This window comes from Microtus pennsylvanicus, chromosome 4, assembly GCF_037038515.1.
Source record: "Microtus pennsylvanicus isolate mMicPen1 chromosome 4, mMicPen1.hap1, whole genome shotgun sequence".
Lineage (NCBI taxonomy): Eukaryota > Metazoa > Chordata > Mammalia > Rodentia > Cricetidae > Microtus > Microtus pennsylvanicus.
Window position 1 is genome coordinate 7,371,967 of NC_134582.1, and position 14,195 is coordinate 7,386,161.

General features: G+C 51.5%; 1 protein-coding gene across 4 annotated transcripts in view; it reads left to right on the top strand.

The window, feature by feature from the left end:
* The window catches only part of Nfatc1 (nuclear factor of activated T cells 1), a 111,014-nt gene that overhangs the window by 41,744 nt on the left and 55,075 nt on the right, over positions 1 to 14,195 (top strand). For all 4 annotated transcript variants that reach the window (XM_075968169.1, XM_075968171.1, XM_075968170.1 and 1 more), the window contains exons 4-6: positions 2,989 to 3,191; positions 5,993 to 6,165; positions 7,806 to 7,946. In XM_075968169.1, the coding sequence (XP_075824284.1) occupies positions 2,989 to 3,191; positions 5,993 to 6,165; positions 7,806 to 7,946 (517 nt within the window). The remainder of the gene's footprint in view (positions 1 to 2,988; positions 3,192 to 5,992; positions 6,166 to 7,805; positions 7,947 to 14,195) is intronic.

A 14,195-nucleotide genomic window follows, 5' to 3' on the forward strand; every position in this document is an offset into this window, starting at 1 on the left:
TGGTGTCGCCACAGGGATGGGTGGCTGTTTCACTCAGCCCCTCCACCGTGCAGTCTGCCATGAGCTCTTGATCCCCTGTCCTGTGTGGTGATTCACCATAGAGGACTGCTGTTCTCAGCCCCCAGATTCCCTTGCATCTCCAGAAGTGAACCGGGGTAAGCCCCATCCCCGGCCCTCAGCTTGCTTATGTAGACTTCTCTCCTGAATGCTGTCAGTAATGGACCATTTGACAGGATTCTTTTCTGGGAACTCAAATTCAGAAATAGTTTCTTTCCCTTTACAGGAACTAGAGGAGGGTCTGCATCTTTTGCTAATACAGTGTGGAGGGATGGTTCCTACAGACTGAGCTGGGCTGTGGACACAGATGTTAAATGGGCACAGAGGTCTCTGGGCTATTTCTTACTCTCAAGCCTAAACCTTGCATATCTGTATTGAGGAGTCTCTTGGGTTGAGAGGAGTTCGTAGGCTCACAGAAAGTTATCTCCACTTGCCTCACAGGCCTTTGCATTGGGAAAACAGAAGGTTTTGCTGAAGAAAATGTTGGGGTGCAGGGTCATCCCTCAGATGAGTGCTCCTCACATTTGCCTTCTCAAAGTTGCCAGTGGCTGTCACTTTGTATGAGCTCAGCAGGAAAAGGATAGAAGTCCCCCCAAGCCCATATGTAGGTCAGCCAGCCTCCATGTGGAAGCAGTATGCTTTCATCCCAGTCGTCAGTGGTGAGCCCTTTGTGGGGTTCCTAGTCCACCTGGCCTCCTTTGCTCTTGAGGCAACAAAGCCCTGGGCCTCTGCCCATTAGCCTCTGAGGAGTGGGGAACACATTTGTTCTTGCTGCGGCTGCTGGCCCTGGGCTGATAATTGACCTTGAGGATCTTGGTGGTACCTGTTTGAAGTCCAGCCTTGGTCCCCAGTCCTTTCATCTTGAGGTAGAGCTGGCACTGGCCGCATGCCACATGCTGGTGGATCACAGGATGGCCATGCCTCTCCTAATGAGCCACTGGCATGCATCAGGCCAGAGGCAGTGGCTGAGGCCTTTGCGTGAGGGATATGCGAGCGGCCCGCTGCCTTGTAAAAACCCAATACCCAAGGCCCACATCAAAATCCAGGAGCAGCTAATTACACTGTCTGATTTTCTTGTTCCCATTCCTGGGTTTCTTTGTTTCCTTCCCAATGTTTTAAAATGAAAGGCACAACCCTCTAAGAGCCCATAAGGTTTACGCTGGAAAGGCAAGAGGTAGGTGGATAGAGCCTCGGGTCCCCTGTACCCCCTCTCTTCCCTGTTGCCTCCCTGTCCTTTGGCAGGAATCTGTGGATCCGTTTCTTTTTTTTTAATTATTTTTTTAAATTTATTTATTTATTAAGGATTTCTGCCTCCTCCCCGCAACCGCCTCCCATTTCCCTCCCCCTCCCCCGATCAAGTCCCCCTCCCTCATCTGCTCGAAGAGCAATCAGGGTTCCCTGACCTGTGGGAAGCCCAAGGACCGCCCACCTCTATCCAGGTCTCCTAAGGTGAGCATCCAAACCGCCTAGGCTCCCCGAAAGCCAGTACGTGCAGTAGGATCAAAAACCCACTGCGATTATTCTTGAGTTCTCAGTATTCCTCATTGTCCGCTATGTTCAGCTAGTCCGGATTTATCCCATGCTTTTTCAGACCCAGGCCAGCTGGCCTTGGTGAGTTCCCGATAGAACATCCCCATTGTCTCAGTGTGTGGGTGCACCCCTCGCGGTCCTGAGTTCCTTGCTCGTGCTGCGTCTCCTTCTGCTCCTGATTTGGACCTTGAGATTTCTGTCCGGTGCTCCTCTGTCTCCATTTCTTGTGCTGAGGTTTTTTCCGTTAGGTCTGTTTCATCACAGAGCTTCCTCATCATTGCTTCAGGACCCTCAGAGACTGCTGGCTGCTCTCTAGAGGGGTGTCCATAGCCCTCCTGTTTGAGTGTGCTGAAACCAAACCCCTACACTCCAACAACTCATTTCAGGTTCCTACCCACATGCCCCTCTTAGTTCTGAGTTCTGTGTTGCAGCCCTCAGCCTCTCTACCCCACTGTGGCCAGGCTATTCCTGTGACCTCCATGAGGGGCTGCAGCCTAAGCCCTTGGTAAAGTGGGTGACAGTGACTAGGGGAGGCTGTACTTCGTCATAGACTAGGACCTCGATGCTCATTGCAAGCACAGGTGGCCCCTGCATCCCAGAGTGTATGTCATCCAGCCCGGGCTTCTTTCAGGATAGCGGGGCACTATGGGACATTGTAAGCATGGCCCATGAGGTGGGCAGATCTCAAGACTCTGAATAGAATGACTGGAGGGGGCAGAGCTGCTAGGGGTGAGGCAGAGCGAGGAGCCAAAGCCTTGCCTGCAGATCGACTTCCTTCACCTTGTGTGAGTCTCTCTAACACATTATCCTAGGATCCTCTGTGGTTGGGACCAGCATCACCCTGTGCTGGCATATCACCTGCACTTGTCTGGGGTGCTTGAATCACGCCTAAATGTTCATCATGTGTTTGAGTGGAGGCTGTGGGTCCTGGGCTCCTGGCCTGATGGACTTTGAGTGGTGGCATGTGTGAGGAGTGCATGTGTACGCTGATGCATGTATATGAATGTGTTATGATTGTTTGAAGATAGGACCAGGAATGTTCAAATTCTAATCTAGATTCCCAGGGCCTTGAAGATAGTGAGGTTTTATTTTATGTTTATTTTTTGAGATAGGATCTCACTGTGTAGCTCTGGCTGTCCAGACACATTCTATATAGACTCTGGCTAGCTGGGAACCTTTGACCCTCAGGTGCTGGGATTAAAGGTGTGTGCCACTGTGCCTGGCTGCATTTTGTATTATAATTTTAAGAAGTACTGATATTACACCCCATGAAGCTGAGGGACTGGGCACCGGGCACGGGGCAAGGGACACAGCTTTCCTTCTGAGCTTTCCCCTGCTGACGAATGGACCCCACTGTTTCTGTGCATGGAGCTCACTGGGAGTTCTTTGTTTTCCTGCCAGCTACATGGTTACTTGGAAAACGAGCCGCTCACGCTACAGCTTTTCATTGGGACAGCCGACGACCGCCTGCTGCGGCCCCACGCCTTCTACCAGGTCCACCGGATCACGGGGAAAACTGTCTCCACCACCAGCCACGAAGCCATCCTGTCCAACACCAAAGTCCTGGAGATCCCTCTACTTCCGGAAAATAACATGCGAGCCATGTAAGCTGATTGGGGCTCCCTTGGGAATAAGCTTCTGCACTCTGCTCTAGCACCCAGGGCTCTGCTCCAGCACCCAGGGCTCTGCCCCGGCTCCCACGCTCTGCCCCAGCTCCTGCTCTCTGCCCCAGCTCCCAGGGCTCTGCCCCAGCTCCCGGGCTCTGCCCCAGCTCCCGGGCTCTCCTTCAGGTCCCAGGGCTCTGTTCCAGCATCCAGGCCCCAGGCCCTGTAGCTCAGCCCTGAAGGAACTTTACAAATATTTGCGACAACAGATTTGCTTCGCTCTGGGCTGTCAGTTGCTATGTAGTGTGTCTGAATCACAGAGTTGTAAACGCTACCCCCAGCGCCTGCATTTGGCGCCTAAGCACAGCACCTGTTTACTTCTGAATGCAGCCGTGCTCATTCAAAAAATGGTTGAGATAAACACTGGAAAGGTAGGGAGGGCAACACCTCTGGATTGTGTTTTCAGAAGCTGCCAATACGGCTGATGTGGCCAGCTCTGGTGCACAAAGCCCACAGGCACACAGTTAGCTTAGAAAGGAATTCGTTAGAGCACATCACATAGTATGCCGTTTTGAGGGCCCCAAACTGTGAGTGGAGCAGAGAGAACTTGTGTTCTGGTAGTTCCCACGGGAGTCACACTGAACCGGGACCCCAGACTGGGGACAGATGACAGCACACATAAGCAGGAGGCCATCATGAAAATTGCAGGTAAGGGAGACTGGGTGCAGACTGGAAGGCTTCATCTTGCTCTCCAACATCTGTGTCTCCCCGGTGACATTCAACTAAGCGATGTCTACCAAAGGGGCCTGTCTGTGCAAAGGCTATGGGCATGGGTAAATTTGGGGTATGTGTTCACACATGAGGAGGCCAGCATGGGGAGGGAAGGGCGGAAGACAGGCAGACTGGTGTGGCTGAATCACACAGTACTGTGTGCGTGTGTTGATAAGTTCTCCATAACGTTAAGCCTTCTAAGCCCATGGCAAAGGGAGAGCTCTGTGTGTGTGTCATCCTCTCACGGATCCGATGGTTTTACTGATCAGGACTTCACTGTCAGCCCCTAGGTTCCCTTCTCTAACTGTATAATCCAAACTTCCCAAGGACAGGACAGAGCCAGCGCGTCTCGGAGGAGACAAGCTCAGCCACAGCTGCTGGGGCCACTGTGACACAGCATGCTCCAGCAGGGGACCAGGGAGCAGCCATCAGCTAACACAGCCACATAACGCAAGACATACTCTAAAGGCTGTGTGTATGTGTGTGTGTGTGTGTGTGTGTGTGCTGAGCTACAGGGCCCCACACAACTGCTTGGCATGGGAGATACATGCTTATTCCCTTCTTGTGTGGGGGAAGGAAAGGTACTGGTTTTATTATATCAAGATTTTTGTCATGTTTGGAACATTTTACTGGACTCTAGATTTGAATGAGATTATGAAGTAAAATAAAATTATGTGAAACCCTAGAAGACAAGTTTTACAAATCATAAAAGATATCAAAATGAACAAAGAGGATAATATTTCAGGCCTTGAATACATTGGCTAGAGCACTGCAGGATACATGGAGGTGGAGCACTGCAGGACATACAGGGAGAGGAGCACTGCAGGATACATGGAGGTGGAGCACTGCAGATAAACATGGAGGTGGAGCACTGCAGGATACATGGAGGTGGAGCACTGCAGGACACACAGGGAGGTGGAGCACTGCAGGATACATGGAGGTGGAGCACTGCAGGATACATGGAGGTGGAGCACTGCAGGATACATGGAGGTGGAGCATTGCAGGATACACAGGGAGGTGGAGCACTGCAGGACATACAGGGAGCAGAGCACTGCAGGATACATGGAGGTGGAGCACTGCAGGACACACAGGGAGCAGAGCACTGCAGGACACACAGGGAGGTGGAGCACTGCAGGATACATGGAGGTGGAGCACTGCAGGACACACAGGGAAGCGGAGCACTGCAGGACACACAGGGAGAGGAGCACTGCAGGACACACAGGGAGAGGAGCACTGCAGGACACACAGGGAGAGGAGCACTGCAGGACACACAGGGAGAGGAGCACTGCAGGACACACAGGGAGAGGAGCACTGCAGGACACACAGGGAGAGGAGCACTGCAGGACACACAGGGAGAGGAGCACTGCAGGACACACAGGGAGGTGGGACATTGCAGGACACACAGGGAGGTGGAGCACTGCAGGACACACAGGGAGGTGGAGCACTGCAGGACACACAGGGAGGTGGAGCACTGCAGGACACACAGGGAGGTGGAGCACTGCAGGATACATGGAGGTGGAGCACTGCAGGACACACAAGGAGGTGGGGCACTGCAGGACACACAGGGAGGTGGAGCACTGCAGGACACACAGGGAGGTGGAGCACTGCAGGACACACAGGGAAGCGGAGCACTGCAGGACACACAGGGAGGTGGAGCACTTCAGGAGGCACAGGGAGGTGGGACATTGCAGGACACACAGGGAGGTGGGGCACTGCAGGACACACAGAAAGGCATATCCTTCTAGGCTTTTCCTCTCAGAGCTGTTCTGGAGTGTCTGTGATGTCTGGGACAGCGACTGTCTGGTCTCCAGGGGTCCCAGGTGGAGACTACAGTCTACATAACTGTTCAATTCCCATCCTCTGACATGCATAGATGCTGTAATCTTCTCCATAGGCTTCTCCTCAGGGAGGCCTGTTCAGCATGAACAAGCTAGGACAGCTAAGTCTTTTGGCCTGGCAGCCAGATGGCTGGTGCGTCTCATATTCGGTACTGGGCTTTAAAGACAAGCCATGGCTTTTGTTTCTGGCAGCATTGACTGTGCTGGGATCCTGAAGCTGAGAAACTCGGACATAGAGCTGAGGAAAGGGGAGACAGACATCGGGAGAAAGAACACCAGGGTGCGGCTGGTCTTCCGCGTTCACATCCCACAGCCCAATGGCCGCACGCTCTCTCTCCAGGTGGCCTCAAACCCCATCGAGTGCTGTAAGTAGAAGTAGAATTAGCTGTAGTCATAATTTGTGAACTGAACTTTGCCATTGAAGGTCTGCTTCAGCCTACTTCCTGGGAAACAGGACTCCTTGCAGGAGTCCCGACTGCTGCATCACCATAAGGGTGTCTGGCTGGGGTACATACCCCACATGAAGCTGGTTAGTACCTGACCAGAGTACACTACGTTCCTGCCCCTGGCAACTACATACATAAAAAAAAAAAACCAAAGTTGGCCATGAAGCAGTCATGTTGACCATATCTACATTTATTCCCTCTTTATTTGGGGGAAATTGGGAAAAGTAACTTTGGCTTTGCAGTCACCAGACTGGGCAAAGTGAAACAATTTCTCTCTATCCTTTCCTTTTCCCCCTTCTCTTTGCTACCTGCATCTACCTTATTCTCCTTCTCTTTTCTACTTTTTCCATCTCCCCAGTCCGTGTGTGTGTGTGTGTGTGTGTGTGTGTGTGTGTACATGCTCACACATGCACACACTTCTGGGAATGGAACTCAGAGCCCCATGCATGGTAAACCAATGATCTGCCAGTAGACTGTACACCATGTCCTAAACCTGAATTTTGTACCAAGTTTTTGCCTTTAATATGTGCTGTGGCCATCAGACCGGCAACAGGTATGGCTATTGCCTTCTTATGCTCTGCTTGGCTGGCCCCTGGTCAGCAAGCCTGGTCACTGCAAACCTGTCGGTTCCCATCCTGTCTACTTCCCTGCATGCTGAGAACTGGACTCATATGGGACCAGCCAGACCTCTGAGGAGAGACATAGTCTCTCCTTGCTGCTTATTTTTGGTGCCTTCAGACAGTTTTGCTCCTCCCCAGCTCTCTTGGATTTGTCTCCTAAGAGACTCCCACCGTGGGGTCTTTGGCTCCTTGCTCAACTCCCTATTTTACACACCCCTCTGTCAGTGGCCCCCGGACTGTGGAGCAGGTCCACCTATGTATCCAGCTAATCCCTGCTTCCCCCAGAACAAGTGGAACCTTCCACAGTCACACACACTAAAGCCATGTGGCTCTGCCCTCTGTCCCCTTCTCTCTCAAGCCTCTGGAGACAAATTTCTAAGGTTGATCCTCTTCTCTGTGAGGTGAACTCTTCACTGCCCTGAACTGCCTGACTCAAGGGAGTCAAGGTCACCCATCTGACACAGATGTTGAGAATGTCACCCCTCTCTCTGCAGTCCCCTTGCATTTACTGCCCTCCTGAAGCTGCCAGTGCTCCACATGGTCCCTCCCAGACACCTGTCTAGCTTTCCACTTTGCCCCGCCCCCAGGCTCAGTCTAACACTAGGACTGGCTTTCCTATCCAGCTCTTCTGAGGGTCTCACTGCCCTTCCACTCCAGGAGCCAGCATTAGGAATCGCCGATCCTATTGCTGGCAGCCTCTGAAGACAGCGTTTCATTCTTACTGTGGACCATGTCCTGATGGGGTTGCTGCTATACTCCTGACCAATTGGAACAGCACACCTATGGTAGTCCACATAACACGGCTTGAGACCCTCTACAAAGTTCAGGGCTTGGAGAGTCCCTTATGTCGAATAGCAGTACATGGGGCCCAGCATCCCAGCCAGGGTTCCTCCAGGCATCAAAGACAAAGCTTTACAACTATGACCTCCTCTGATACAGCCCAGCGGTCGGCCCAGGAGCTGCCCCTTGTAGAGAAGCAGAGCACGGATAGCTACCCAGTCATTGGCGGCAAGAAGATGGTGCTGTCTGGCCATAACTTTCTGCAAGACTCGAAGGTCATTTTCGTGGAGAAAGCTCCAGGTATGTCCTCCAGGATGGTGGGTGAGCACCTATTCTGCTGCTGGGAACCGGCTCCTGGTCAGCAAGATATAGATTCTCCACCTGCATGATCCGTCTGCAGAAGGGTGTTTGGTCTTAGCACGGGCAGTCACCAGGCAAACAGTCACCAGTTACCCATAGGGCTCTGTATAGCCTGTGATTGCATCCCCTTTGCAGTTTTGTGTTGCTGAAAGTCAAGTGAAAGCTCCCCTTGGCATCTGAGTTAAAGAAGCCTGCAGGCTGGGTATCTCAAAGGTACTTGCTTGGGCTCGTCTGCTTGCCTAGAGTGGAGACCAGGCCTGGCAACTGTTTTTTGCTCTTCCAGCCCTTCCTCCTCCCCATTTCCCTTTCGTGAGGGAGACCTCTCTTGACTTCTCTAGGAAGTCGGTCCCCTAAGCAAGTGCCAGTTAGTACCATAGTGGATTTAAGTATGAACCTGCTGACCTTCTTGGTGTCCATATCATGGACATCACAGCCCAGGTCAGTATTTTCTTTGTCACTGGAACCTTCAGTGCCACAGCCATGTGTGTGAGTGTGCCGTCCATCTCCACGAACCCCTGTACCCTATAAAGATCTCCACTAGAAGACGGAACATGATACTGGCACTTATAGAAGGAGACAGCAGTTTTGTTTCCCGGCCGCTCAGACTCAATCACACAGAAACTATATTAATTAAAACACTGTTTGACCAATGGCTCAGGTGTATTTTTAGCTAGCTCTTACATCTTAAATTGACCAATTTCTAGTAATCTATCTATTACCATGGGGCCGTGGTTTCCTGGTAATGTTCTCCTTCGGTGGCTACATGGCATCTCTTTTACTTTGCCTACTCTCTTTCTATATCTCTGGATTTCCTGTCTGGGTTTACCCTGCTAAGCCATTGGCCAAAACAGCTTTATTCATCAACCAATACAAGTAACACATATACAAAAGGACATCTCACATCAGGCACTGTCTCAGCTATAGCTGTCTTCTCGCACTGTTCCATAATGGAAATATGTTATTAATTGCAGATATGGGGAATCAGAAAGGGTGATGTCCCGAAGAGTTGTGTGTGCTGTGTATTTTCTTTACATCTGGAACCATTGTGTCTGTGTAATCCACGGGCCAAGAGGGCAGCCCAGGTCACTTCATTTGGACACTGGGCCAGTTGCTTATCATTTCTGGAACAGTGGGGACCCTTTCTGACTTCAGATGGAGGCAGCAACTTGGTAGAGCTGTGCTGACTAAAGAGGCTGCTGGGCACAATAGAAAGACCCTAGTCCACTGATGCTCAGTTTTAAAGAACAAAGGGTAAGCACGGCCTGAGCCTCTCGGGTGGCTGTGAGTAGGTGTGCACTGACCCAGAGGTCCTCAATTACCCTCCTCTACAAACGCTGTATGGCGTCTGGAATTTGGACCCAGGTCTTCCAGATGGCATTTCTCAGGTATGCCACATGGGCAGCCAGGGCTGCATCTACTCAAGGTGGGTGTGTTAAAGACTTTTCCTCCTTTCTTACTTACCCACTGGAGTTTTCTTGGAAGTGGTCAGTCGGTACTTACCCTAATCACCAGAAAGCATGGAGTCATTCAATAGCCTCCATAATGGGGTCTTGATTTTGTGCCATTCACAGGAAACCTAAGCACTTCAATCAACATAGGCTTTCAGATTTAACTCGGCTCGCCTCTGTAATCATGCATATAATTGGAAAATATGTTTTAAATTATAAAGAAAACCCAACTAAGTACAATGATAAAGAGAAATTAGCAGTGCCCACACCCTTCTCTGGGGAGGTTCATTCTGAAACCATTTGACCTTCAGAACCTCGGGTACGCCTCCCTGTCAGACGAGGAGCACAGACTTAACGCCTACACTCTGCACAGAGTACATCTCTGTGCTCAGACTGAGGACAGCCATGCCCTCACTGGCCTTGTCACAAGGCAGGATCCAGACAGCTTTCCTGCCTGTTTGTGGTTCTTCAGGATGGGGAAGCCTAGGATGGTGCCTCTCACATTGGAGAATTAATCACAGCTGTAGACTTGGCAGTTCTCAGCCAACAGCAGGCAGCTGGGTCAGAGCCTGGCATAGTTCAGCAATAAGGGTGCAGTAGCGAGATTCACCTTCATGCCTACAGAGTGAGAAGCCCTCCACTGACCACAGGCCCTCACTTCAAGCTAAGCCCACGGAGTTGCATGCTGGGTCCCTGACTTACTCTCCCAGCTTGCAGGTGATCTTTAGTGTACATAAGGCATGCAATACATGAGTAGCTATCACCAATGCATACAGCACTGTGAGCTTTGGCATGTGGGAATACTGCAGTTCTTTGTCTAGACGATGTTTGTTGTTTTTCCTTTTTTTATAATTAGATTATTTGCGTATCCACTCAGGTGTGTTCATGCAAATGGTATTTTTCTGAAGGAAGGAAACCAACATCTGCATAATTCTCTTCCTCTACAGTTGGTTTTCTAAGCAAATGCCATCACTAACCTACCATACCATGTGAGGTATGTAGAGACTAGCTTTTTCTAGTTGTTTCTTTCTGAGAAACCACTAAACTCCATTTGGATTAATAGCAGCACTGGACTCTTGTCTTCTGATCGTATGTCTGGTCCATTTTAAAGTTCCGTTTTTAAACTGCTGCTTGCAGGAGGACCACACTGGGGTGCAAGGAGCCACAGCTGTGTGGAAGCTGCAAGTTGGGCAGTTGTTACCCTCTCTGGAAGAGGCCACCCCTGTGGCTGTGCCTGTTGTGACCATTGTTGAGTCAGGCAATCGGCACTACAGCCAGGGCTGTGTTCTAATGTTACTTCCCTGTGTGATGCAGGATGCCTGAGTCACAGGTACCCTGCTATTCTGTGGGCCACCATCCAGTGCTCCGGTCACAATGTTCAATGACTCAAAGGTTCTGTGTATCCACCAGAGCGGTCCCCCTGCCAGGAGGGCCGTGGGAGTTGGGGCGTTTCTGCTGCAGTGACCTGGGTAGGGGTGGTAGAGCCGGTGGCTAGCTTCTGCACCATGCACACCTCACTCTGCCTCTGCACTTAGCAGTTAAGGGAAGTTGCCCTATGGTCTCTGAGGCTGGCCCCTACCATGGTCATCCATTGATGCTCTCTGGGAGGGATTGATACCACAGGGCATTAAGCAGCATGCCTCTGGCTTATCCATAATGGAGAGGCTGTGGCTCTTCTTGGGCCTCATCATCATGCCAGGCAATTGGTTACTGGTTGAAATGAGACTTTCTTTCAAGGATGAAGGTCAAAGGTTTATTCCTGAGTATCAGGGAACACTGCCAGATGATGTTAACCCTTGGAGGATATTTGTTCAGGAAGCAGAGGTAGAAGGTGAGGTGTGTGGGCATTCACATGGGTCCGCACGTCCTGCCAGATGTTGTGGCAGACTTTCAACCCATTCACTCCAAATGCTGCAGGTGTCTGTCATGGGAGATGACAAGCCAGCTGTTTGCCCAAGTATGACTGTGTCTTCAGACGTGAAGCCTGGGGGGGGGGGCATGTTTGAATGTGAATGAGAGCTCCCTGATCTCTGAGCAGTGAAAACGAGAGGCATCTTCCTGAGGTAGGCTCACTCTTCTTTGGAGAGTGACCCAAGGAAAGCAGAAGGTGCGGGTTTCTAAAGCACCACCCAGCTCTGGATGTTGGCATTGCATTCAAAGTTTATACACTCACTCTCTGCTCTGTTTAAAAACCTTATTGAAGCCTGCTTGGGCTTCTATTACTGCATTGGAACAGTGCCGTCTGAACACCTAAACCCCAACACAGACAGATGATGACACCTGACCCTCCTTATGCCATCTTCTGCTTGCTCCTCAGTGCCACTGCCCTCTGAGGCCCCGAGATATGCCTGTCCCCAAAGCACAGACCTGGTATGCTCTGCTGCCCATGGAGCTGCTTTCCTGGGCTGACCCTTGCTCTGTTGCCTGGGAAGGTGTGGGTGCAGGCATGGCTAGGCTGATTCTGGAGCATGCAAACAGAAGGTGCAAAGTTGTCTTCTATGTTTCTTTCAATGGGCACGGGAAGGCAGAACTGGCAGGTGGGCACGTTCCATCCCTCTGAAGTAGGGCAGGTGCTTAGATGGGGATTGCACTTCCTTGCTAGCTGACTTTCCCTGTTCTTGCAGAGTAGGGAGGTTTGAATAGGCATGGTGATGTGCTTTGTTGAGAACCAAAGAGAAGGCGACCGTGGGAGTGGAAAGTCTCAGGGTAGAAGGGCAGACGTGGATCCTCCTGAGTCTAGGAGAATGTGTGTAGGAGAAAGCGCCATCACCACCCAGCCAAGGGGGCCAAGAGACACCTGTTCACCTGGAGGATGGAGCAGAGATACTTCATCACGGTGTGTCTCTCTGGGAACAGAGCTGATCCCAGAGCTGGCCAGAGGAGAAGGTGCTAAGCTGGGGAAGGGAAACCTCTGGACAGCTGAAGACAGCAGGGCCCTGGGAGGGGTGGGGATCTTGGACTCTTCGTGGGCCATGCGCTCTGACTCTCTGCAGACTTTCAGCCTGCATGTTATTTGTGATGCATTCCAAGGGATCTCTGTGTGGGTAGAGCACATAGCCGGGAGCCTTCCGTCTCCAGTGCATATAGCTGACAGTCTTTGCTCATTTCTGGTTTATTTTTTAAAGTACAAGTCTGTTCATGATTGTAGACTTAAGGGCATACTGTCCCCTGTTTAGGAAACAGTCTCCAGAGAGATCTATGGCTTTAAGACAGTATGTAGGGAGTGGAGGGTGTCAGTATGGGGTATGTGTGTCCGTATGTCTATGATATGTGTGTATGGCAGTGTTTAATGTATAACCGAATGTGGATGAATGTGTATGTATGTCAGTGTGTCATGAGGTGTGTGTCTGTCAGCGTGGGTGTATGCGCATGTGTGACATGACCGAGTGCTCCATTGGCCCCAGGTGGAGTGTCCCTGCCACTTGCAGTGCAGAGCAGGGCTCTACAGTTAGAGACAACCAGCCTTGTTCCTACTGTCCTGTCGCCAGGCAGTCTCCTGACATCTATAATCTCCGGGCCTCAGCCATGTGGCCACAGAGACCTCTTCTGCTTCCTCAAGAACTTCTGAACGTCCCCCAGATGCAGCTGCCGTGGGCTTTTTTACTCACCGGGTGTCTCAGGGTCAGCTGGAGGCGTTACACATACCCTGAAGTGGTGACCAGCTGTAGGAAAATGCTTTCCTTTTTCCAATTCCCTGGCCGTGGTGCTGGGGTGGGCCAGATCAGAGGACAGCGTCTGCGCCGGGCTCTGTACGTCATCAGCCCTCTGCACATGCGCTTGTTTTCATCACGGGCATAAAAATACCACTGTGCTGACCTGGTCAGGCAAGGCTCCACGTGGCTACCATCCACAGTCACTCAGCAAGATTTGGGGAGAGAGCACCCTTGAAGTTCTGCCCCACAGACATGCCCAGCTCTACATGGTTCCAGAAATCACTGGCCCAGTGAGTAAAGGAAGCTGGGGGACTGGACCCAGAATCTTGCACTGACAGCATTTCTAAGAGCCTCAGGAGGAAATGAATTGGAAAGGCAATGATAGACCCACCTTGGGCATTCAGAAATTAGACGCTGCCCAGAGTCCTCTGTGGTAGGAGGGGTCTGCCTTAGCTCCTGGTGCTGACAAGCTGTGTACGAGCTGTGTATCGCTGGTGGGCTTCATGGGCAGTGTGATGGAAGCCACACAGGGTCCCTACAAATGAGCAGCTGGTCCTTGACCATCTTCTCCCCTGAGTGTTGTAGGATCCCATTTGGCCGTCGCACTCACAGTCCCACTGGGTTACACCTTTCTGCCTAGTGTCTGTAGAGGACAAACAGCCAGATCTCTCACGGGGTGCACTTCCCATGGCTTTATGCTGTCTGCTCTGTGCCCAGGATGCGTTCATCTTGACGAGAGAGGTCCCTTTTCCATGAGCACTGCACAGGTGTGATGGGTGTGTCTCTGACGCTCTGGTACTGGACGTACTCATTGAAGTGGCTGTGTGGGAGACGCTGGACTTCATGGGGTGGAGTCTAGTGAGAGAATAGGTGTGTGTGTGTGTGTGTGTGTGTTTCTGTTTCTGTGCGTGTGTGTGAAGTGGGGGGGGGGGTCACCCTGCAACCGACCAGAGTGCTGGTTAGCCAAGCGACCTGTTGTGAAGGGCAAGCCTGTTCCTCAGCCCTCTGGCACCCTGTCTAACTGTGGATCCTCTTCCACACAGACTCCCACATGGCACCATGACTACCTGTCCCCTTCTCCCCTGGGA